The sequence below is a fragment of the Cetorhinus maximus genome, chromosome 17, assembly GCF_964194155.1.
Source record: "Cetorhinus maximus chromosome 17, sCetMax3.hap1.1, whole genome shotgun sequence".
NCBI lineage: Eukaryota > Metazoa > Chordata > Chondrichthyes > Lamniformes > Cetorhinidae > Cetorhinus > Cetorhinus maximus.
The window spans coordinates 22,705,768-22,729,742 of record NC_135895.1 but is presented as its reverse complement, the minus strand read 5'-3'; the positions used below and the strand labels follow the sequence as shown (position 1 = coordinate 22,729,742).

Sequence of the window (23,975 nt, the reverse complement as noted above, 5' to 3'; positions counted from 1 at the left end):
TTGACAGCAAAAAGCATCTTCCAGGAATTTAGAAAGGGAAGGTTGGAGATGTATCGATAGTTGGAAGGTATGGAGCAGTTGAAAATATATGTTTTGACGGGGGATGACAGTGGTTTTGAAAGATGGAGAGATTGAACCAGAGAATAAGAACAGGTTAATGTTAGTGATCATGGGACCAAGAAAGGGAAGTTACGTACAATTGCTTTTCACAAGCAAAGACAATAATAATGCTGTCAACATGACAATAATGAAGGACAGCAACTAATAAAACACAGAAATTCTGAAATACCCAATTGAAAAAAATGCTTTGATAATCTTGTCAGTAAAAGGTTTAAATATTTCAAATCATTAATCGTGATGTAATTATTGGTCATTTAATCAGCATTTGGTTGCTGCTTTCACAGACCTGGGTTGGTACCCAGATTTTCACATAGACTCATTTCATTGTGCTATAAGGGGAGTGCTAGGCGGACACCGGGCATTAACTGTAAGGGTTTCCCTAATTTTAGAGATAAAAAGCTTGGAAACATGGGGCAAAATTTTCAAGTCGACGGCTGGGTGCGATCGGTGGGTCTGGGAGCGGCCGGAGAACAGACTGCTGACCATGATTGGCCCCCGACCGCGATTTCACGCTGGAGGGTTAATTAACGGCTAGACAGCATGAAGCGTGCGCTGAAAATCTCACCTCTGCCAGGGTCGGGGCGGGAGGAAGGTGGGCACTGATGTAAGCACAGGCATGGGAGAACACAGAATGAAAGCTCCCTGAAGGCAAAGAGCTGCCTCAGGGATCTGAAGACTTCTAAAGTATTAAATAAAGATGTTAAAACCAGAACAAAAATGTCCAAGCATCACAAACAGCCACCTGAACATATACATTATAAAAGTTCTGTCCATAGATTTTTTTAAAAAATTGAATTACGGAAACCTCTTCCCGCCCTTGGATGAGATTTCATGAAAAATGCAAAGGCCGCCTGGCCGATTCGCCAACCGTGAGGTTGGTCGGACCATGAAAACCCTGGGACAGTTACAACTTTAATGGGCTTATTTGCCCTCTTAATTGTTGGCGGATGCGCTTCCAACTTCTGCACGCGCCCGCCGATCGAAACATCGCGCAAGCACAAGATGATGTGGGGACGCTCGCCCGACGTCATCACATGCTAATTTACACTCGAGCGGGTCAGGCGCACACCCACATGCCAACCTGAACATTCTACCCATGGAACCTGGAAGTTTCTCAGGCGGAAACCGGTGGATAGCCAAGAGATTTTTTTTTTTTAATAAAGGGAACAAGAAAATGAACATCAGTTTGAAATAAACAGTTCATTGGGGTCATTGGGTAAATGTACTGTTTACTTTGAGACTGAGACTTCCTGACTGAACGGCTCAATCACCAGTCCATACTGACCTCAACTGGCACTATGTGCTTCAGTAGCCTATGGCTGTGGAGCGAAAATACCTGTCAGAGTTCTCACTTTGCAATCCAGTTACAACTTGTGAAAAGTGTTGCATATTGGTATTGGATAAGGATAGGATACAGCTTGGCAGTGATGCCATGTTGTGAAATACCCTGCCGGCTCTCACTGCCATGCTCAGGTTACGATTGGCCAGCAGGAGGATGTACTGGAAGGCTGCAAGTGCCAATGGAGCCATACATATTTCATTGCACATCTCACCAATCATTTTCTCATGCTTTTCAAAACTTTCTGCAGCAGGAATCACTGGAACAAGCAGCTAAACAAGGTCGCAGGGCATGACACCCAGGCATAGAGGAATCCAACATTTTATGGATTCCAAGCTGTCCTGAAGGATTAAGGGGAAATAAACTGCTGTGTGCTCAGAGGAAGAGTCATACAGACTCGAAACGCTTACTCTGCTTCTCTCTCCACAGATGCTGCCAGACCTGCTGGGCTTTTCCAGCATTTTCTGTTTTTATTTCAGATTTCCAGTATCCACAGTATTTTGCTTTAATGCTGTGTGTCTGTGTCAGGAACTGTCAGGAATTTCACTCCTGCTGTCTGGAGAGAGGGGGGCAATGTTGCTCAGTGCCAACTCTCATCCTTGACTACAGAACAGTCATGTAAAAGGGCAATTACAAAGTCTTTACTTTCTTAAAGGAACTAATCCTTCAGAATGAATTATAGTTAAGGAAGAGGATTTAATTTGTCATCTTGCTTTATGGATACGTACAAATTCTGAAGTGACTCTTGAGTCTACAGGTCTCATTTGTAGAAATATAAGGATTGCCTTTTCTTCCTCACAGGTACCAATGGAGCACGTGGCAGGTTCTTTAGCCTCTGTAACAGGCCTCCAGTCACGCTGGTCTCAAGGTTTCCCTCTCGCCAGCCCTTTGCTCCAACAAACTGGCATCCCTTCTAGTACTCCCAGGCTCCAGGGCCCTTTGAGTGCTGACCAATTCCATTACCACAACCCCCAAGCCCCACAATGCTCACAAAGTCTTGAACATTCCTCCTCAATGTTCCCAGAACACCTTCTCCTCAGTGGTGCTGGGGCCCTGTGCCATCCCCAGTCCTCTGAGTTGCCAGAAACGTGCACAAAGTACGACTGGATCCTGAAACCCCATTCCAGTGCTGAGGGATAAATTACCCAGGGAATGCTCCAATACTGATATGCCAGTTTCCCTGATACTAATTTTAGGTGCCCAATTCTGACTCACTCTGAACAACGCCACAGGAAATTAGGTTGCATTTTCTGAATTATAAGCCTCTTAAAATGTAGCCAAAATTACTCTCAAGACATTTGCTGCAAAACTATAAGAAATGATGGGCTAGATTTTCTGGTAGGCATCGCGACCCCTGTGTTATAGGTCAATATGGGAATCCGGAGTCCGTTCATGTCATCAGTGCGCCCTCTGGTGCAACCTTCCAGGAGTCTGCCTCCGTGCGGTGTGCTTCTGTTGCTGTAAGCCCAATCAGAGGGCCCGATGCAATGTCAGGCTGGCAGCTCCACAGGAAGAGGTGTGTGCTGCTGAGGCAGGCAAGCGAGCGTGAGGCCCCTCAACGTGGCACGCCCTCAGTTGCCCGCACGGAAGTTTTAAATTAAGCTGGCCTGAAGCCAGTATGGCCGTCAGGTTGGAGGGGAAACCTTTCCGCGGACCAATTCACTGATGGGGCTGAAGCCTTTCATCCCCGTGACACCTTCAATGGGGCATGGACCCTTAGCCTGCCACTGGGTGGGCTGCCTTGGTAAAGCCGGCAGCCCCCACACCTGGTTGGTGGGGGGTGCACTGGTGGGGGGTGGTAAAATGTCAGCTCCGGCACAAAAATGGCCCCGAAGTGGGGCTAATTGGACTAATTAGTCGCCTGCCTCCCATGGAGCAAGCAGCCGACCAGGTTCCCAGCCGATCCCTAGGAAATTCCCCAAGAGGTGGGCATGGATCGGCTTCTTTTCCCAAGGGACTTGGAAAGCTCAGGGTGATGGTTCTAATGTTTTTACCCAAATGTTAGATTTGTGAATGAATCACTGATGAATAAGAGGAAAAAGTTACAAGTACAGCAGTATGGTTGCATTTTATTTAATAAGCTTACTAGTGACAACCTGAAACTGAATCCTTCAACTTTATTTAGTCTCTTTTCACCCTTTTTCCTTCATGGAAAAAATGCCTTGCCATCTTAAACATAACTGAGTTCATTTCTGGTTAATTATTGAATTAAGACTGTCTGTATCAGTTGAAAGGAAGGCTAAGAATTTATTTCCGGATTAAATTACCTCTTGTACAGAGCAGGGAGAGAAAGATTACACATCACTTTGCTTTTACAGTAATGGAAAATGGAAGAGGATATGAATCAATGGAGAATATCTAAACCATTTTTGAGTAAATTGAATGATGCATATTTAGATCAAATGAACTGCTTCTTGATAACTGAATTCAAATTTTCCATAATTCTTTCAGCACAGATGGAAAGAGAAACAACTTGCACTTATATAAACTGTATTGAGTATTTAATTTACGTTAAATAAATTAACCTTTGATACTTTGAGTATCTGAACATGAACTATAACATTTGTATCATCATATCTAGTGAATTATTGCATTTTTTGTTTCATTAGCTAACAGTGTAAGCACAAGTAGGTAGCAAACTACATTTGGATATTCATACATGTAGTCAAGTTGTCATTATTTTTGGTGATAGAGCTGAGCACTGGTGTGAGGCATGTGGCACCTTCAGAGGAATGTTGGAAAGTACAGCACTGGAAATGTCCATCTGACCAGATCCAGATTTCAAAAACAGAATAGAATTCTATATACTACAAGTGATTTTTTTTAACCAAATGCCTGTTCAACTCTCTGGTAAAATAAGTGGTATTATCAAACCCAATCACCTTCTTAGAGTCCATTCCAAATATCGACCACCCTGAGTGTGAAGTAGTGATGAGCTCAGCCCCACGTTTCTTTGTTGCTGTTCTTGGGACCATGGGGAACAGTTTTTTGGGGTTCAATGTGCTGATATATTTACAGATCTTGAATACCTCAGGACCCCCTCGCAGCTTTCTTCTGCCCATGCCAAAATGTTTTTCAACAAATACATTTATGAAAGAAGCCAAATTTCACAAAGCCAAATACTTAAATGAAATAATGGGACACGTTGTACGGGGCGACATCGACTTTACGATGTTTGAGCTACAACGAACAGCACTTACGATGTTTATAAATTGACACCCTGGTTTGACTTTCCCACTTCAGTTTCGACTTTACGATGCCGGGTCAGCGAAGTCCCTGACTCAAGATGCTCAGTTGCTGTTCCGATGCTGTTAGTACAGCACTGTACTATATTTCCATATGTATTTTTAACTTGGATTTTTTAATGTCAATATGATTGCTATTTACAACATAAATACATTAATGTTGCTACATTACTCATCTATAATTGATTGAGTACAAAATTCTGGGTTATTTTGATAGGGTATCCGGCCTTGGTTCAGGAACCATTCCCCCATTTATAACATTTTTCTTATAGGAAAATCAGTTCCGAGTTACGATATTTTGACTTAAGATGTGGTTTTCAGGAACGAATTGTGTCGTAAGTCCGAAGACTGCCTGTATTACGTAAACAGAATTTCAAGCTCTTTGATGAAGTACACAAAACCTGGTCTTTCTGCCTCCAACCCAGTTCATCTCTTCTTCATTGCAAAATATCTATTAGTTTACTTTCAAATATGTATTAGATGGTATAATAACAAGGTAAAGCTGAAGGGAAATTTAATGATGTCAAATATCTGAAGAATTTTGCCCCTAAACAACAACAACTTGCACTTATGTAGTGCTTAATTTTAGTAAAACATTCCAAGGACATTATCAGAAAAAGAAAATGAAACTGAGCCACACAAAGATTTTGGGATAGGTGACTAAAAGCTTGCACTGAGCCACAGAAAGAGATATTAGGACAAGTGAATAAAAGAGGTAGATTTTAGAGAGTGACTTAAAGGAGAGGGGTAAAGAGATTTAGGAAAGGAATGCCAAAGTTAAGAGCCTGGACAACTGAAGGCACAACCACCAGGAAGGAAACAAAGAAAATCGGGGCAAGAGGCAGAAAGACTTGGGAAAAATGTTCTGGCCTACCAACCGACTAGTAATGGATTTATGACAGTTTATTACATTCTTCAGCAGTGCAGTCTAGCAAGTGATGGTTAATTCAGACTTAAAAATACAAATTACAATATTCATGACAGAACACTTTTTTGGGATGGGGGGAGTTCCACAGAAATAAGATGTGTTTGACGCTTCACCGGTGATATAGTGCATTGACTGTTTAGATTGAAAAACAATGCTGAAATACAGCTACAGCATCTCGTGATTTTAGCATAAACTTTGAGGTTTTCCATATGTACTCGCCATTCTGTTGTGAGCATTGATGTATGCCAAACATAGTGATTGCCCTAAGGCATTTATTTGTGTGCATTTCTTTTCTGAGCTGTAATAGAAGAGTTGGAGGAAATAACAAAACATCATTTAAGATAAGAGGATTTTCAGGTGGCTAGTGAGGATGGGAGTGCTGCAAAATAGTGAGGAGGGTGTTGTACCTTTGTGAATATGGACTTGGATTTGGCTGAGTCACAGAAGGGCAGACCTCCATTTTGCATTTTTTACTGTCATCAACATAGGATGTTGCACTCATGACTTTTCTTTAACACATATTACCTATCAGTCTATTGTAAAACTCTTTCATCTGCATACATCCTTCCTGTTATTTTAACAGATGGAAAGGCTGGAGCCATTTCAACAAAAAAGGGACCACATGTTTCAATGGGTTGACTTGAATCAAATGAGCCCGTCATTGTAATTGTTATCCTTAATGGGACATTAAATGAACCATTTAGAGAGGCCAAGAAGTTCACGTAAGAACTTTAATGAAGGGATTAAAAGGCACAAGAGTCAATTCAGTTAATAAATTTAATTCTGCAATTTTTAAAAAAAATTTGGTTATTCAAAATTTTAGTTACTGAGTAAAGAGGTGGCAGGGGAAAAACGTTTTGATGGAACTGTGGGAACGCAATGGCCAGATTGTACAAACTGGTGGGTTTAGAGTTGACATTCTTGTTCAGAGCTGTGATGCTGTGAGCTGAATTTGGATTATGCACTCTCAGATGTGCAGTCAACCTGATTTCCCAGGATGCATCAGCACTGTTCAGTCAGCGATATCAGATATCTTCCCTTAGCTTCCGAGCAGAAACTGTCAGAAGCTTCTAAACATTATCTGAAGAGTCAGAAGACAAATTTCAAAAGTTTTACTGAGGTAAAATTCATATTGAGCATTTTTCTTTCAGAAACAAATGGTCTGTGTGAGGAAGAAAGAGATGACTCTGTTGTGTTCTATAAACTATAGAAAGTGAGAGACACAGAGACTGGGATCGGAGGAGAGAGAACGCACTGAGAGAAATAAAGAGATATGTTGAAGGAGAGAATTAGTTTTATTTGTTATGTAATGTCTTTTCAATTTTTTCCAAAAAAAATGTTGAATTAAGAAAGCTGCTTAATTACCGCACCCATATTTTGTTATCTCAGAAAAGGTCAATGACACTTTACGAGACAGAGGGAGACAAAGACAAAAATAGAGGGAAAGGAAAGCTAGAAAATTCTTTCCTTACTACAACATGATTGTGAAAAAAAATATTGAATTTTGAAAGCAAACAAACCTGAGAGAGGCATGTGGGAATGTGGAATGGGAAGGGGAGGGGAGAAGAGAGAAACTGGTGGAGGGTAAGGGGACATCTGGCTTTGCATGACCTGCTCTTGTGCAGATTGAGTGGGGCTTGGGGCTGTGGATGGACGATAAAGAGTGCGGTGAGTGTTGGCAGAGTAAGGTAGAAAGGGAGAATAATGGGCTAACTAAGTAGATCAGGGGGGAAAAGACAGGGGTAATGTTGAGAGTGAGAGTGTGGCATGTAGAAAAATGAGTACTGAAAGATGATGGGTAGAGGTACAGTGGGAATGGATAGGTGGGTAAACATGAGTGCTTGGGAGATGGAAGGTAAGTGGAAAAGGGGAAATGCTATGGTCACATTTTCACTGCAATCTCTCATTCCCAGTGCAGCCAAGAAGTGTTGCTGGCTCCCTTCCTTAGCACACTATGCCATACCATCTGAAAGGAAAGGGGGGAAAAAAAGGAAAATTAAGGGAAGACAGATGGAATTGAGGGACAGAATCAGAAAATCGAGAAATAGCAACACTGGGCTGAATTTTCCCTACCCTGGGGGGTGGCGAGCTGAGGAGGGCGGAGGTGGGGGGGTGGGGGGTGGGGGGAATATTGGGGCGCTGCAACGAGATGTCTCACTGATGCATTCCCTCTGCTGGGGACCTTTCTCAAGTGCCGGCTGGGAAGTGGATTGGCTGCCTATTCACAGAGGTAAGCAGCTGATTAAGATGCTTAAGGCCCAAGTTAGGGGTAACTTTGTGGCCTCACCGGTATTTTGCCACCAGTGGAGTGTCCCCTCCTCTGCTTCATGCATTGGCTGCCAGCTCATCGGAGGCCACTTGGAACAGTTTTCTCTCTGTGCCCAGGGGCTTAATGGCTTCATAACCTGTTAATTTCTCTTTGCATCCACACATCTGAGGGCACCTCCATGTTGAGGCAGCCCTGCCTCTCCTGGTGGCGCAGCTGGGCTCCAGTGCTGGCGACATTGGGCTGATAGCATTGGGAGCATGCCTACCATCCCAAACAGCGTAGTGAGTGCAAGGGTGGCTAATGGGGAGGCCATCTCCCAGAAAATTGTGCCACCAGTCATTGCCAGCAAGTGCGGTTCAAGACTCCCATTTGGTCCCGACGTCAGGGTTCTGAGGGCACTAATGAACAAGGACAAATAACATGTTCTCAGCTTTGAATGAAATGCCGTGGGAGGTCAACAAGTAATAGAATAAAACGTCTTGTGGACACTGTACACTTCTGTAAGTTTAGCAATTATTTTGTGGGGCATTTTGCTTTTTGGTAATAGCATCACCCTAAACTTTGAGTTCTTCCAGCCCCAGGCCTGTAAGGTTGTTCTGCTCTCCACTGTGCCAGCTCTGTGAGGGCTGGAAGCATCAGGTTTCTTGTCTAGCTCTCCATGCTGCTTTTTCTATCTTTCCCACTCCTGAGCCCTGAGGTGATTTTTCACCACCCTTCATTGCTGCACCAGGGTGAATGGTATGGGCCAGATTTTCATCACCGAGGCAGGTAGCTTGAGTTGGGAAATTTCCTGACTCAGCGGACTTGCCTTGGTTTAAAGGGTGCCATTGCGCTCAGTTTTCCCTCCAGGGATTCGGGGGCAGTCCACCGACCACAGAAGCAGATCGTAGGTGGCTATGGTAGCAGGCCTACCTCAGTTCCCTAGAACTTCGTTCCAGATTTGTAGAAACCGTTAAGACCTCGACACCTCACACCTCCTCACACCCCCACCCACTCCCCATGCCCCCTCCATGCCACCTCTGTAGTCACTCACCCAGCATCTGCTATGGGCAGACTAAGAGCCATGTGGAGATGAAAAACGATGTACAATCCAACAGATCTCTCACCCATATACACTTGATCCTGAAAGAAAAAAGCTCCCATTCATGAAACCCATTCAAAGATTTTAAATTCCCTCAAGTATTCAATCTGTTGTAAAACAAACACACTTCTATTCAGTGCACACATAGGGAAGTGGGGGCGGGGCCCACTCGCTGACGCATAAAATGACGCGCGGTGACGTCGGGCGGGCGTCCCGACGTCACCGCGCATCATCAGTTTGGCAGGCGCGCACCAGAGCCGGCTGGGTGCCCACCGAACTGTCAAAGGCCTATTAAGGCCATTTAAAACCTAACCAATTCAATTTAATGAGCTGCCCATCCAACCTTAAGATCCCAGGTGGCCTTCACGTTTTTCATGAAACCTCAGTCACGGGCGGGATGAGGTTTCATGAAGTGTTTTAAAATTTAATTAAAATTTATACATTTATTCTTTGACATGTCCCAGCCCATGTGATAGTGTCACATGAGGGGACATGTTTTAAAAGTGTTAAAAACCTTTATTTACAACTTTAGCACTGAAACAAATCTTCCTGTGGCACCTCCGTGCCCCGGGGAGATCTCTGCGCTCTTTTGCATGCATGCGCGAAAGAGCGCAGGGAACCCCTCAGGGAATCCGGCCCCGCCCGCACAGGGAGTGCTCAGCGCTTCCGGGCTAGTGTCATGCTGGGCGGGCCTTAATTGGCCTGCCCACGTAAAATGGCGGCAAATCCCCGATTGGGGGCGCTGATTAGGTTCGTGCCCGCCCACGCCCCCGCCCCCGCCCGCCTCCGCACAACCCCCCCCGACTTGGGGAGCTTTCTGGCCATAGAGACAGATAATCCATTCATAGCCTCTTTAAACTATCAATCAAAATGTGTACGTCCCCCCACCACAGAGATAAGTGCTTTTGTTGCTAGTGAGACTCAGCCAAGCATTCATAATGACCATGGCTGCAATAACAGCTCTTAGGAAATGTACTCTATTGAAACTGCAGGAACAGATGGTAATGGTGTTCCCTAGCTTATGTTGGATTGCCTCTAAATCAAAGCAGTCCAGCAGAGGGATTTTTTTAAACTCTAACTGACAACTTCAGCCTTTTATTTTTTGTTTTGTTTTTAAAGAGCTGAGGAATTAAATAACTTCAGATCATGACACTCAAGCAAACTTTATCTGCCCTTCAAGAGTGTTTACATGTACTCCATAAATTTGTGACTCCCACACTGCTGGCCCTTGAAACAGCGAAAATGGGGTCAGTTTGTACTCAGTGCTAATTTCAAAAGGCTCTGGTCAATCCAGGTTTCCCACCTGTGTAGGTAATACACCCCTGCCACCCCCTCCAAATGCCCGACTCCATGAAAATCCAGCGCAATGACCTTCACCCCTTACTGCTGTCACCTTGATGCTGAGAAAAGATCACAGGCTACGTTTTTGTCCGTATCCCAGGAACTGACTTCTAGTTCCTGAAAATGTTTACTACCTTCTTTAGCAAGCTGGTGTTTTATGGAATTTAAAGCCAGCTCCCTAGTGATGGCCAGGAACTTGCCTGTAGACCTTGTCTTGCAAAAGTGGATTGTCACTAATTGCTTTTCTGGCATACAGCTTCTATTGCAGTCGGAGCTCATTAAGTATTTTAAATAAGTAGAGCAGGTTTCTTAGCTTAATGCCAGGAAAGCAATCATGGAAAACAGGCTTTGCTTTCCTTCTCTCCCTCCCCCTTAAATGTTTTTTTTTTCATATCGCAGGCCCCTGAAGGATTGTCACATCCCAGTTTCCGACACTACATTCCTTCCCTGGTATGTCCGTTTGACTACTGGGCTTAGCTTACAAGCTTTGGCCTCCCCTACCCTTATCCACTCTTCCAAGCCCTACCACCCACCTCTCGGTTGCTGCAAGGTCCCTAACACAACGATAATCCCAGACAACACAATCCCCCTTCCACAGTTCCCATCCCACCACAAATACTACTCCTAACTCTGTCCCCAGTACTTGTACAACCTGTTATCCTTATTTCAGTGATTATTTTTTACTTTCTTCTTTCTCACCACCACTTTGGAGGGGGCCCATTTTCACCAACCTGGCGACTAGTATACCTCACCTCTTTCAATGTACCATTAAAACGCAAAGTACTTTCTGAGCCGGGTAAGTGGCCCATGCCCCATTGACTTTGTTAGCCCTGTGTTGGGTTGTCAGAGATTTAGCTCCTTAAGACCAATTAGAAATTCCCAGCGTTGGCACGTCCTGCTTTAATTGGGCTCCTGCCATTTTGGAGTGGGGAGTCATGGCAAATGCCCAGAGGAAGCCTGGAGTAGTCAGGGCTTATGTATATATACACAATTCAGTCTCTGGGGGGTGTTCCAGATGGAGATTCAATGCAGCCTTAAGGTGAAGCAGGGTGAGAGAATGTGAAATAATTGGACCAGGGCACCACATGTCATTCAGTTCTCAATTTGAAATCATTCATCTTGTTCTTATTTTTATATAATACTTTGAATTTATATTATTATTATAGTTTCATTGGAAATAATCCAATTAGTGTGTGCAAATATTGGTTATCAGCCTTTCTCTCTGCATTATGCATGTTTTTCTCTTTCCCATTGCCTCTTTGGCGTTTTCAACTAGAATTTATTGGCCTTGAAAATTGACATTGCGCACATAAAGAAAATCACTCAATCTCTCTTTTCTCTTGCCTCTCCTCTCTCTCTCTCTACTTTCTCTCACATCACCTTCCTCCCTGCCCCCCATCTGCAACCCACCTCCCTCTGCTTTTATATGATTATTAAAATCTACTAGTTGATTTCCTAGGACGTTGTACACATGGGCCTAGATTTTCATCCGCGCGCCGGGTGTGCAGAGTGGGGAGAATTTCCAGCTTTGCGAACCCGACTTCTAAAAATGTCTGACTGAACGTCCGATCTTCGGTCCGGGGTGGCAGTGTTCCCTGGGTATCAGGCCAGGCGACCCCAGAACATGTGCGGAGGATGTCGGGGACAGAGGCAGGCTGAGTGGAAGGCCTACCTCAATACTCCAGCACTGTCTGTATTGAAGATTAATAAGAAAACAGAAAAACATAACACAGCACTCCAGGCCTCACCCCTCACATCCCCAAACACTCCGCAAGCCCCATCATGCCAACCCATGTCATCTCATGCCCTCTGTCCACTCCCTATGGCCCCTCATACCCTCCATGCCAATCTATGTCCCTCTTCCCACCCTTCCATGGCCCTTTATAGCCCCTAATGGCCACTTTTGGCCCTCTGCCCTCCCCCATAGCCTTTCATAGCCACCATGCCAACATAGTGCCAATTCATCCCAACCCATGCCTCCAACCACTACCTTTTGTCCTTACACCCACCATGCCAGCCCACCGAGTATTCACTCATGCTGGGATTTAACAAAATAAAGTTCCAAGTGTCTATTGCAGGCTTTATTTTTTAAAAAGTACTCTCATTCATAAAAACCTGTGTTCTATATTTGCATTTCTTCAAATATGTTATCCCTTACAGCAACAAACATGTCATTCAATTACATAATCCCTAAGCATTGGAACCCATAGTCCCACTTCAAAGAGTCCTTAATCACTTGGAGCTGCCAATCAAACTATGAAATGGCAAGCACCCTATTGTGATATTGGACCACTGTGAAATCAGCCTTGCAGTATTAAACCAGTAATGGAAGTACTAAGGCTCATGTCAACAGAGTGAAATAGCAGGCAATCAATTTTTTACACTCCAGAGAGTTTTTTTCCCCCAAAGAGTTGGGGGGGAGCGGTGGCACAGTGGTATTGTCACTGGACTAGTAATCCAGATTCCCAGGGTAATGCTCTGGGGACCTGGGTTTGAATCCCACCATGGCAGATGGTGGAATTTGAATTCAATAAAAATCTGGAATTAAAAATCTAATGATGACCATGAAACAATTGTCGATTATTGTTAAAACCCATCTGGTTCACTCATGTCCTTTAGTGACTCCAGATCCACAGCAATATGGTTGACTCTAGCAAGGCACTCTGTTTAACCACCACCTTCTCAAGGGGAAATTAGGGATGGATAATAAATGCTGGCCTAGCCAGTGATGCCCACATACCATGAATGAATTAAAAAAAGTTAAAGAGCATGAGGTTTAAATGCCTTGACAGCTCCCTTTGATAATTCATCTTGACACTTTTGACAGTTGTTTTTGACAGTTCCAATGAACTTCACAGTTCCAATGAGTTTATGCCCTTTTTACGCACATTCATGTCTACTTTAAGAAATGCCAAAGGGCACTTGACCTCCACCAAAGATGTTCTGGGAACATATCCAGAGGAGTATCTTACCTCTCCAAAAGGGTATTCAAATGAATCCACAAAGTTTAGATCTTCTCCTATCAGGTCTAATCTGCCCATGTCGGGTTTCAGACACCTCTTACACCAAAACCACACATGGGGGGAGGGAGCTGTTGATTCCTGTGGGCAACCACCTCTGCAAAATGCACATGTGCAAATCCCGATCTGGGCCCAATCCAGACCCTGCAAAAATGGTAAGTGCCATATCTGGGGGTGGGACTTCTGGATTCGGGCCTCTTCATCGTGGCAAAAATCTAGGCCATGGAGTAAAGATGAACCACTGTTTGTAGGTCAGTGAAAGGTAGAGGGCAGAAAATATTTAAGCCAGGGCTGAAGCAAAACTGTGAAGGTAGGATCTAGAGCAGGGCAAACGGAAAATGTGCAGCAGAGTAGGGCAGGATTGGTTTGGTAGAGTGGGGATAGAGGCTGGTGGGCGAAACAGGGAAACTTACAGCAGGCCTTGGTGTACAGAGGTTGGTGGAGGGATGGTGTAAAGTATAGTTAGTTAGAATTCTACAAGGATGGAGGGTCTGGAAAATCGGAGGTCACCAGAGTATGTCAGAGGCTAAACAGCTGTCATAGGAAAAATGCTGGAATATATTATTATGGAGGTTATAGCGGAGTACTTAGAAAATCTTAGTGCAATCAGGCAAAGTCAACATAGTTTTGTGAAAGGGAAATCATGGGGAGAATTTTCTCCCCATCATGTGGGCTGGGTGGGAGCGGGTGCAGGTGGGCGCGCAGCCAATCACCACCCGTGATCGGCTGCGCGCCGCCATTTTTACTTGGGCGGGCCAATTAAAGCCCACCCAGCGCGACGCATACCCAGAAGCGCTCAGCGCTACCTTTGCCAACGGGGAGAGGAGGGAGAGTCGGGGCCTGTGCTCTTTTGTGCATGTGTGTGAAAGAGCGCAGAAATCTCTCTGAGGCACGGAGCTGCCTCAGGGAGATTAATTCCATATTTAAAATTTGAAATAAAGAGAAAAAAAAATTATTTACACATGTCCCCTCATGTAACGGTGTCAGGTGAGCTGGGACATGTTTATGTATTTCAATAGAAATTTTAATTTAATTTACAAACCCTTCATGAAACCTCATCCCTCCCGTGGATGAGGTTTCATGATAAATGCGAAGGCCGCCTGGGCTCTTCGCCTGCCCGCCAACCTTAAGGTTGGACAGGCAGCCCTGTTAATTGCTTCAGTTGGTTGTTAAATGGCCTTAATAGGCCTTTGACAGCTCGGCAAGCACGCAGCTTACTCTGGTGTGCGCCCACTGAACTGAAGATCGGAATGACGTGCTGTGACTTCAGGAAGCACGCCCGACGTCACCGCGTGTCATTTTATGCATCGGCGAGCGGGGCCCGCCCCCGCATGTCGATCAGAAGATTCAGGCCCATGTTTCACTAATTTATTAGAGTTCTTTGAGGAAGTAGCAAAAAGGGGAACCTGTTGATGTGGTATACTTAGATTTCCAGAAGGCATTTGACAAAGTGCCACATCAAAGGTTACTACACAAAAAAAAAGCTCATGATGTCAGGGGGTAACATATTAGCATGGATTGAGGATTGGTTAACTAACAGGAAATAGAGAGTGGCCATAAATGGGTCATTTTCAGGTTGGCGAGATGTAATGAGTGCTCTGGGGCCTGAACTATTTACAACCTATATCAATGACTCTGATGATGGGATCAAATGTATGGTTGCTAAATTTAGTGATGACACAGAGATAGGAAGGAAAGTAAGTTGTGAAGAGGGCATAAGGAGGCTGCAAAGGGATATGGATAAGTTAAGTGAATGGGCAAAAATCTGGTAGATGGAGTATAATGTGAGAAAATATGAACTTGTCAACTTTGACAGGAAGGATAAAAAGCATATTATTCAAATGGGGAGAGATTGTAGAACTTAAGTACAGAGGAAACTCTGTGTCCTGGCACATGAATCTCAAGGGGCAGAATTTTATGGCAGCGGGATTTTATGTTCCCGCTGAAGTCAATGGGGTTTATAATGGCTCGCCGCATTTTACGACCCCGTCCTCACCGAAACAGGGCTGTAAAATTCTGCCCAAGAGGTTGGTATGCAGGTACAGTAAGTGATTAAGAAGTCAAATGGAGTGTTGTTTGTTGCAAGGGGAATGGAATATGGAAGTAGGGATGTTCTGTTGAAGGGTCATGTGGACTCGAAACGTCGACTCTTTTCTTCTCCACCGATGCTGCCAGACCTGCTGAGTTTTTCCAGGTAATTCTGTTTCTGTTATGTTCTGCTCCAGTTGTACAGCGTATTGGTGAGATCGCATCTCGAGTGTTGTGTACAGTTTTGGTCGTCTTCTTTAAGAAAGGACATAATTGCATTAGAAGCAATCAGAGAAGGTTCACTCAACTGATTTCTGGAATGAGCGGGTTATCCTATGAGGAAAGGTTAGACAGGTTGGGCCTGTGTCTATCGGAGTCTAGAAAAATGTGAGGTGATCTTATTGAAACATATAAGATCCTGAGGGACTTGACAGAGTGGATGCAGAAAGGATGTTTCTTCTTGTGGGAGAGATTGAAACAAGGGGACACAATTTAAGAATATGGAGTCACCTATTTAAGATGGAGATGAGGAGAAAGTTTTTTCTCTCAGAGGGTTGAAAGTCTGTGGAACTCTCTTTCCCAGAGAGTGGTGGAGGTAGGGTCATTGAATATTTTTAAGGCTGAATTAAATAGCTTCTTGATTGACAAGAGGGTCATAGGGTTATGGGCATTGGAAGGAATGTAGAGTTGAGGCCACAATCAGATCAGCCTTGATCTTATTGAATGGTGGAGCAGGCTCAAAAGGCCAATTGGCCTACTCCTGCTTCTAATTCATATGTTTGTACATTTGTAGGTTTGTAAAGCATGTGGCAGCACTGTTGGAATGACTGGGATGGGGAAAGGTTGTAGGTAGAGCAGGGAAGGTGTCCCAAGGAGAGGAGGATGAATGGTCAGGGGAGAGTACAGAAGAGGGGGAAGGGAAAAAGAGATGGAAAGAACAGGAAAGCAACAAGGAGAGGGGAGTAGGACAAAACGAGGTAGCCGAAAATAAAAATGAAATTGAAAGAACTGATTAAATGAAAACGGGTGATTCATCAAAGCAACCTTACACAAAATGTGGAAAAACACAATAAATAATGAAATTAAGGAAAGTTGATTATGGTGGGGATAAAAGAATAAAATAAATTGGGGAGAAAGTTAGCAATGAAATTGAAGTATGGCGCGAATAGATTAAAAGGGTCTTTATGCATTAGCAATATTAATTAAATAAACATCCATGCTTCTGTCAACAAAATTAATTAAAGATAACAGATTCTCTGGGGGAAATTAATTAAAGATCGGACCTTCTCTGGGGAACTTAATTAATTAAAATAAGAGATTCTCTGGGGGAAATTAATTAAAGATCGGGGATTCACTAGGGAAGGTTAAATACAAGGCCGTCAATCGGCTCATTGGCAAGCGTAGGGGAAGGCAGTGCTGGCAATCAGCTTTTTCCTCTGATTATGGAAGATTGGCCAAGAATGATGCATTACGGGTAATGCCAGACCAGCAAGGCATGTGGGATGGGAGAGGAGGTTCATCAGCAGGGGGAGATCATCAGCCAGCGGTGGCAAACAAAATGGCTCAGTCACTGGAGTAACCACTTGACAATGCTGGGGGCAGCAGCAGCAGCAACACCACGACCATTAATTAGGAGAGGTTGGTGAGTGGGAGGCATAAGAAGCTGAACCCATGTAATTCATCAAAAACAGGAGCCGGGTACACAAAAACAACTGATTTTACTGCTCCCTAAGGCAAGGTGCCTTTGACTTTACCGTTTTTTTAATAAAAACAGAGTGCTGGAAAGACTCAGCAGCCCTGGAGGCATCTGTGGGCAGATAAACAGAGTTAACGTTTTGAGTCCAATATGACTCTTCTTTGGAACTGACTCAGTAACTGACCCATGTGAATATGTTACCCTCTACACTATGAGCTCTTATTTTATGAAGCAACCTTTAATGTGGCATCTTATCGAATGCCTTTTGGAAATCCAAGTACATCACACCCGCAGGTTCCCTTTTACCCACCTTGCTTATTACTTCCTCAAAAAACTTTAATAAATCAGTCAAGCAATATTTTCCTTTCACAAAAGCATGTTGACTCTGCCTGGTTTAATTATGATTTTCTAAATGTCCTGCTATTACCTCCTTAATAATGGATTCTAGAATTTACCCTATGATGGACAGATGTTAGGCTAACTGACCTATAGTTTCCTGCTTTCTGTCTCTCTCTTTTCTTAAATAGAGGTCACATTTGCAATTTTCCAATTCGCTGGGACCTTTGCAGGATCTAGGAAATTTTGGAAGATCACAACCAATGCATCTACTATCTCTTCAACCACTTGTTTTAAGACCCTGGAATGGAAGCCATCAGGTCCAGGGGATTTGTCAGCCTTTCATTCTAATAGTTTTCCCAGCATCCTTTCCATTGTGTTGTGATTGTTTTAAGATCCTCCCTCCCTTTTACCTCTTGATTTTCAACTATTTTTGGTATGTTTTTGTGTCTTCTACAGGGAAGGCAGACACAAAATACCTGTTCAATGTTTCCGCCGTCTCCTTGTTTCCCATTATTAATTACCAGTCTTGCCCTCTAAGAGACCAACACTCACTTTGGTTACACTTTTCCTTTTTAAACACTTATAGAAATTCCTACTCTGTGTTTTTATATTTTTAGCTAGCTTTCTCTCAAACTCCAATTTTCCTTCCAATTTAATACTGTCCTTAACTTCCTTAGTTATCCATGGATGGGGCATTTTTCTCAGAGTTTTTCCTTCCTAATGGAATATACCTTTGCTGAGAGTTATGAAATATCTCCTTAAATATTTGCCACTGCTCCTCTACTGTCCTATCTTTTAACCTATTTTCTCAGTTCACTTTAGCCAACTCTTTCTTCATACTCTTATAATTGCCTTTATTTAAGTTTAAGACACTAGTCTTATGGCCACACTTGTCACCCTCAAACTGAATGTGAAATTCTGTCATTTTATGATCACTGTTGCCTAAGGGCTCCTTTACTGTGAGGTTATTAATTAATCAAAAAGACATTCTGCCTACTACACAAATGAGTAATGTGGTATATGAATTTCAGTGCCAGTGTGATGCCAGGTGGCCATATGTCCCAATGACTGGTGGATCATTTCAAACAGCATATCCGTTCAGCTGTTCGCAATAGGCAGGGTACTGACCATAGTCAACCAGCCCATTCTTGCAAAACTCACAACATAATGTTTAACATTAGACATGATTTTATGATTGGACAGCATTGCTGAACAATCCCGAATGTCAGGAAGATATAGTAATTTTCATAATGTTATTGGAATTTATTGTAGAGCAATAGTGAGGTCTGTTTGTATGTGTGTTAATTGAATTAAAGGGAGCTGGTCTGAAGGTTTTGATGTGTCAGAAGGTAAGCTAGATTTGAAATGTAGGTAAACATGGGTGAAGTTTTAGAATGCGGGATGTAAAGGGAACATCTGCATTTTTAAATAAACCAAACTACTTTGAATTCAAAAGAGGGCGTGAAATGTTTCACTTAGCCAGGAGAAGTTAAGAAAGAGTGTGTTTATTTTCCCCAGACATTACTGATAAAATTGGCCCTGGGATAGATTTTTATTATTAAAGAGGTAAAGACACAGTGAAACAATGGGAATTTGCATTCAAAAGGGAAATCTATATAAAGGAGATGAGGCTGTGTGTAGAAAAGAAGGATTTTTAAGATCCAACAAGTGTGAAAAGCCTTTAGCCTCTAAACCTCAAACTTGCTGTCTGCAAGAACTGAAGTTAAGAAAACTCACTTTGAATGTGACTGTTCAGGGTATCATGTTACTTTGCCTGGGTCGTTGAAAACATATGTCTTTTACTGTTGCTATAACAGAAGTGTAACAGGGAGTTAGATTAATTGGAGAGCTAGGAGTTAGCATAGTAGTAATGTGTAAATCTATTTATGTGCTTAAAATAATTTTTTTCTATTTAATAAAGGTTTAATTTAATTTTATAAGAAATCTATAAAACTCGGTGGTCTTATTACTGCTGAATTCAAAGCATGCATCTCGAAATGTATACAAATTGCAAAACAGTTGTGACAGTTGTTTCAAATTTCCCTTTGGGATTTGAGCAGCTCAGCATTTACCATCAGCAGTGCCATAACATGGGTGTGCTAAGAATTACATTAACAATCAATTATCAGTCAGGCTTGCAATGTACACTTGCTAGAAGCTACATATATTCATACGCAGGAATCTGTTCTCTGCGGATCAAAAAAAAATGCCCAGGCATTGCACGTATTTTTGAATTAAACAAAAGCATGGGGGTCAGTAGTTCGCTGGTGCAATGCAAGGCAATGCCTTGACCAATCAGCGTCAACTTGCCAATCAATCAGCACCCTTTTCTCATGCAGTATAAATTGTTGTTCCCTTTGAAATTTGGCATTCTTGCATCTGCCCTGATGAATGCAAGGTGAAAAACTTCAGAAGCTTGTGATCTGTTTATTACAAGTATTTGGGAGTTGGTACACCATTGTACTATAAATGACAAAATGCTTTGTTTCTAAATTTAAATTATTTCAAAATCATAGTTTGTTAATTTATGTAACAAATTGTTCTTTTTAACTGAATTAGTAATTTCCTTTTTCCATTTACAGTCTTTACATGGTTGTCACATTTCTGAGAAGCCTGAACTCCCCCTTTTCTACACACCTATTGATCTCGTGGACATCAGTGTAGAGATGGCTGGCTTGAAGTTTCTGAATCCTTTCGGTTTGGCTAGTGCCCCTCCAACAACCAACACAGCAATGATTCGAAGAGCATTTGAGACAGGTTGGGCCTTTGCTCTGACAAAAACATTCTCTCTCGATAAGGTAAGATAATGCAAGACAGAAGAGTAGAAAGTCAGCCTCCAATTTACCTATGCGGCAGTCATTACATATATAGTTGTGCTAAAGTTTGATCATTCTTGATGGCACCGGACAATAGTTATAACTTATGTTAGGATTAGTCTTTTCAAATGTATTTTGCTTTTTATATTCTGAATATGTGGATATGAGCAATATCATAAACTATAAAACCCTGCACCCCAAGTTATTCAGGAATTTCCATTATTCCTAGTTCATAATATTAGCCTTGATTAACATTGGTTAGACCCTAGCTGGGGTATTGTGTTCAGCTCTGGGCACCATTTTAGGAAGGCTGCCAGGGCCTTGGAGAGGGTGCGGAAGTGATTTACTATAATGGTACCAAAGATAAATGGATTCAGTTATGCAGAGAGGCTGGAGAAGTTGAGGCTGTTCCCTTTAGAGCAGAGGTGATTAAGAGGAGATATGACAAGGTTGTTCAAAATTATGAATTATATTGATGGAGTAAATAAGGCGAAACTGCTTCTAGTGGCAGAAGGGTCAGTAACCAGAGGACACTGATGTAAGCTGATTGACAAAAAAAAAAATCAAAGGCAACATGTGAGAACTTTTTTTTTACATGTTATAATCTGTAATGCACTGCTTGAATGGGTGGTGGGAGCAGATTCAATAGTTAGATTCAAAAGAGAAGCAAACATTTACAGGACAATGGGAAAAGATCAGATTAGTTGGACTAAATGGATAGCTCTACCAAAGAGCTGGCACAGACAAGGTGGGCTGGATTTTACCCTGGGCTTTGGGACACCATGCCCACACACAGCAGGGGGCAGCTTAGTTGGCAGCAGAAAAGCCAGCGAGGCCACAAAATCGTTCCAAAACGGGTCCTTAAATATTAAAATGGTCTGCCTTCCTCGGTGGTGTGGGCAGCCAGCCTGGTTCCCCACCTGCCCAGGGGGGTGGGAATGCCTGAGGCAGCCACCCCAACGTGGTTCTCCCCTATTTTCCGAGCCCCCGAATCTCCAACTCCATATCCATGGGTCTGGGAGAATCCAGCCCAGTGGACCAAAGGGCCTCTTTTTGTGCTGTTTCATTGTACGATAATGTTAGGATGCTGTTACAGAAATAAAAACAGCAAAGCGTAGTCAGAAAGCACTGAGAGCTCAAAACGGATAATAAGAAGAGATTCTTTTCAGTTATTTTGATTCAGTTTCAGATATCAATGTCAGTTGGCTTACTGTATCAGCATCAATAATATTTTAAACTAAGCTTTTTAGATTTTTCATATTATTATGGGCAAGCTTTTATGTTTAGACATTCTCTGATCAGAAGGAGGAATAGTGACCAGAATTTTTTCACTCAGCATGCGGGCACGCGCCCAACACACTCGAGCGTAAAATAGCACACGATGATGTCGGGTGAGCGTCCTGACGTCATCATGCACTCACGCGATATTTCGCTCACCGGACGCATGTGGGTGCCGGAGCCATGCCCGCCATTAAAAGGCCAGTTAAGGCCACTAAAAAGTCAATTGATGCTGATTTTTCGTTGCCCGTGCGATGTCGCGCTCGTCACGCGGGCATAACGGACAGGCGGCCAGCCAGCAATTTCAAAAACCTCATCCACGGGCAGGATAAAAAGGGTCAGCAGCATTGCCAGTGGTGAGTAGTGAGGAGCTTGGTAGATAGTTTGCTGCTGGTGGGTTATTGGTATATGGCAGCGTCATCTCTGTTCGGGGCTTCAATCTTAGCATTTCCAGGCTTCATTTCAAGACTTGTTGATGTCTGCAAGGCCCCCGGAGGATTCAGACTGTGTGGACCCTTCCAGGTATCATACAGCCTTCTCTTACCCTGGTAGTAGGGATTGTGGCCTCTGCTGGTGGCACCTCCTCTGAGGAGGAAGAGAGGGCAGAAGGGAGAGGAGGCCAGGTGTCCCAGTGCAGCTTCCAGGGGAGCGACATGTGGGAGGACAGGCGCAGGCACAAGGGGCACAGGGCCAGCAGGCAGTCCAATGTGGGAGGGGCTGCAGAATACGCCATACCCTGCTGCCAGGCGACAATGCAGCCATCTCAATATGTCTGAGGTGCAATGGAGAACTTGACCTCCATTTGTCAGATAATTGGGCCTGAGATCAACTCCGACTGTGTGGGTGGACTGCCCATGCCAGTGGCTCTGAAGGTCACAGTGGCCCTCAACTTCTATGCCTCCGGCTCTTTCCAGGGGTCAGTGGGGGATCTTTGTGGAGTGTCCCAATCAGCTGGCCACAGTTGTGTCAAGCTGGTAACAGAAGCTCTGTTCAGGTGGGTACTGACCTTCATTCTTTACCGTAAGGATGAGGCCAGCTAGGCTGAGTGAGCCAGATTTGCCCCCGGGTCCAGGGTGCCATCCACTGCGCACATGAGGACATCAAGGCGCCAGCGGGTCAGCCGGGTACCTTCGTCAACAGGAAGGGATTCCACTCCATGAACGTGCAGATAAGATGCATATTTTGCAAGTCTGTGCAAGGTACCCTGGCAGCTCCCATGACACGTACATCCTGAGACACTCCCAGGTGCTGATGCTCTTCAGTGCTCCAGCCCGACTGCTGGGTTACAAGAGCTGTCCCTTGAAGGTGTGACCCACGATACCTCCCCGCCACCCAAGAACAGAGTCAGAGCAGTATTACAATAGGAGCCATGCCTCCACAAGGGCGGTGATAGAGAGGACCATAGGTCTTCTGAAGATGCGCTTCCGATGCCTGAACCATTCAGGGGGAGCACTACAATATCACCAGAGCGGGTGTCACTGATAGTGGTTGCATACTGCCCTCTCCACAATCTGGCAGTAGCAAGGGGGGACCCACTGGAGGAAGAGGATCTTGACGCAGCTACACAAGGCACAGACGATGAATCCGGTGGTGAATCAGAAGAGAAGCACGACGAGGAGAATGCTTAGGGTGTGGAGGCAGACCTCAGTAACCTCAAGGGAGGCAGGGACACCAGGGACACCTTGATCCAACGCTCCTTCAACGAGGCTGCCAAAAATCTCCTTCCACCTCATGTCAGGGCTGCCGCCTCTATCCTGGATGTCTGAAATGACCCTTTGATTTGCACCCAAAGTCCACACAATGCCTGTGCAATAAAGTGTCAGCCACTCACGTCCAGCATTACATACTGGCGTACCCTGCATCAGAAAGAAAAAATGTGAAGTATATTCAGGCCATCAGAACCAAAGCAAATTTAATGTTATTATCACATTGAAAGCAGAATGACTGGTGTTGATGTCCACACTAGCAGACATATAAACCAAACATAAATGAACAGAAAATCACCTGTGAACTGTCCCTCTTGTGCTCATGGTGCCTTTAGCTTACATTTCCAAGTGATATGTCTTGATGGCCTCCCCTTGCTGGCAGCAGCATTGGAGATAGCCTGCTGACTCTGCTGCCTTTTTGGCCATGATGAACTTGGCGGTTGTCTTCTGGCCAGTGGAGCCTGTGCTGGCCTCGGCTAGGAGCGAGTGGCCAGTGCCACGGCTGGCATCTCCCCAGTCATTGCAGCCTCATCAGATGTTACAGTCACTGGCGGAGGGGCGGAGGAGCTGCTGCTGTCATCCTCTGAGAGGAGCCCGCAGAGACAACGAGCAACTCGTGCACCAACGTGCGGTCGCTCTGGACCTCCCTGGTTGTCATTGATGGACACCTAGCTGGGATACTGAGTGTCTCATCCATCTCCCACACTGGCACTGACCACCTGAGGTCACTGTGAGGGCTTGCAGGTCCGAGCGCAACCCCAGGAACTCC

At 44.1% G+C, this 23,975-nt stretch overlaps 1 protein-coding gene across 1 annotated transcript in view; it reads left to right on the top strand.

Moving 5' to 3' along the window:
• The window catches only part of LOC144692241 (dihydropyrimidine dehydrogenase [NADP(+)]-like), an 812,799-nt gene that overhangs the window by 466,254 nt on the left and 322,570 nt on the right, over positions 1-23,975 (top strand). Inside the window, exon 13 of the mRNA XM_078560835.1 lies at positions 19,989-20,204. Coding sequence (XP_078416961.1) covers positions 19,989-20,204 — 216 coding nt within the window. The remainder of the gene's footprint in view (positions 1-19,988; positions 20,205-23,975) is intronic.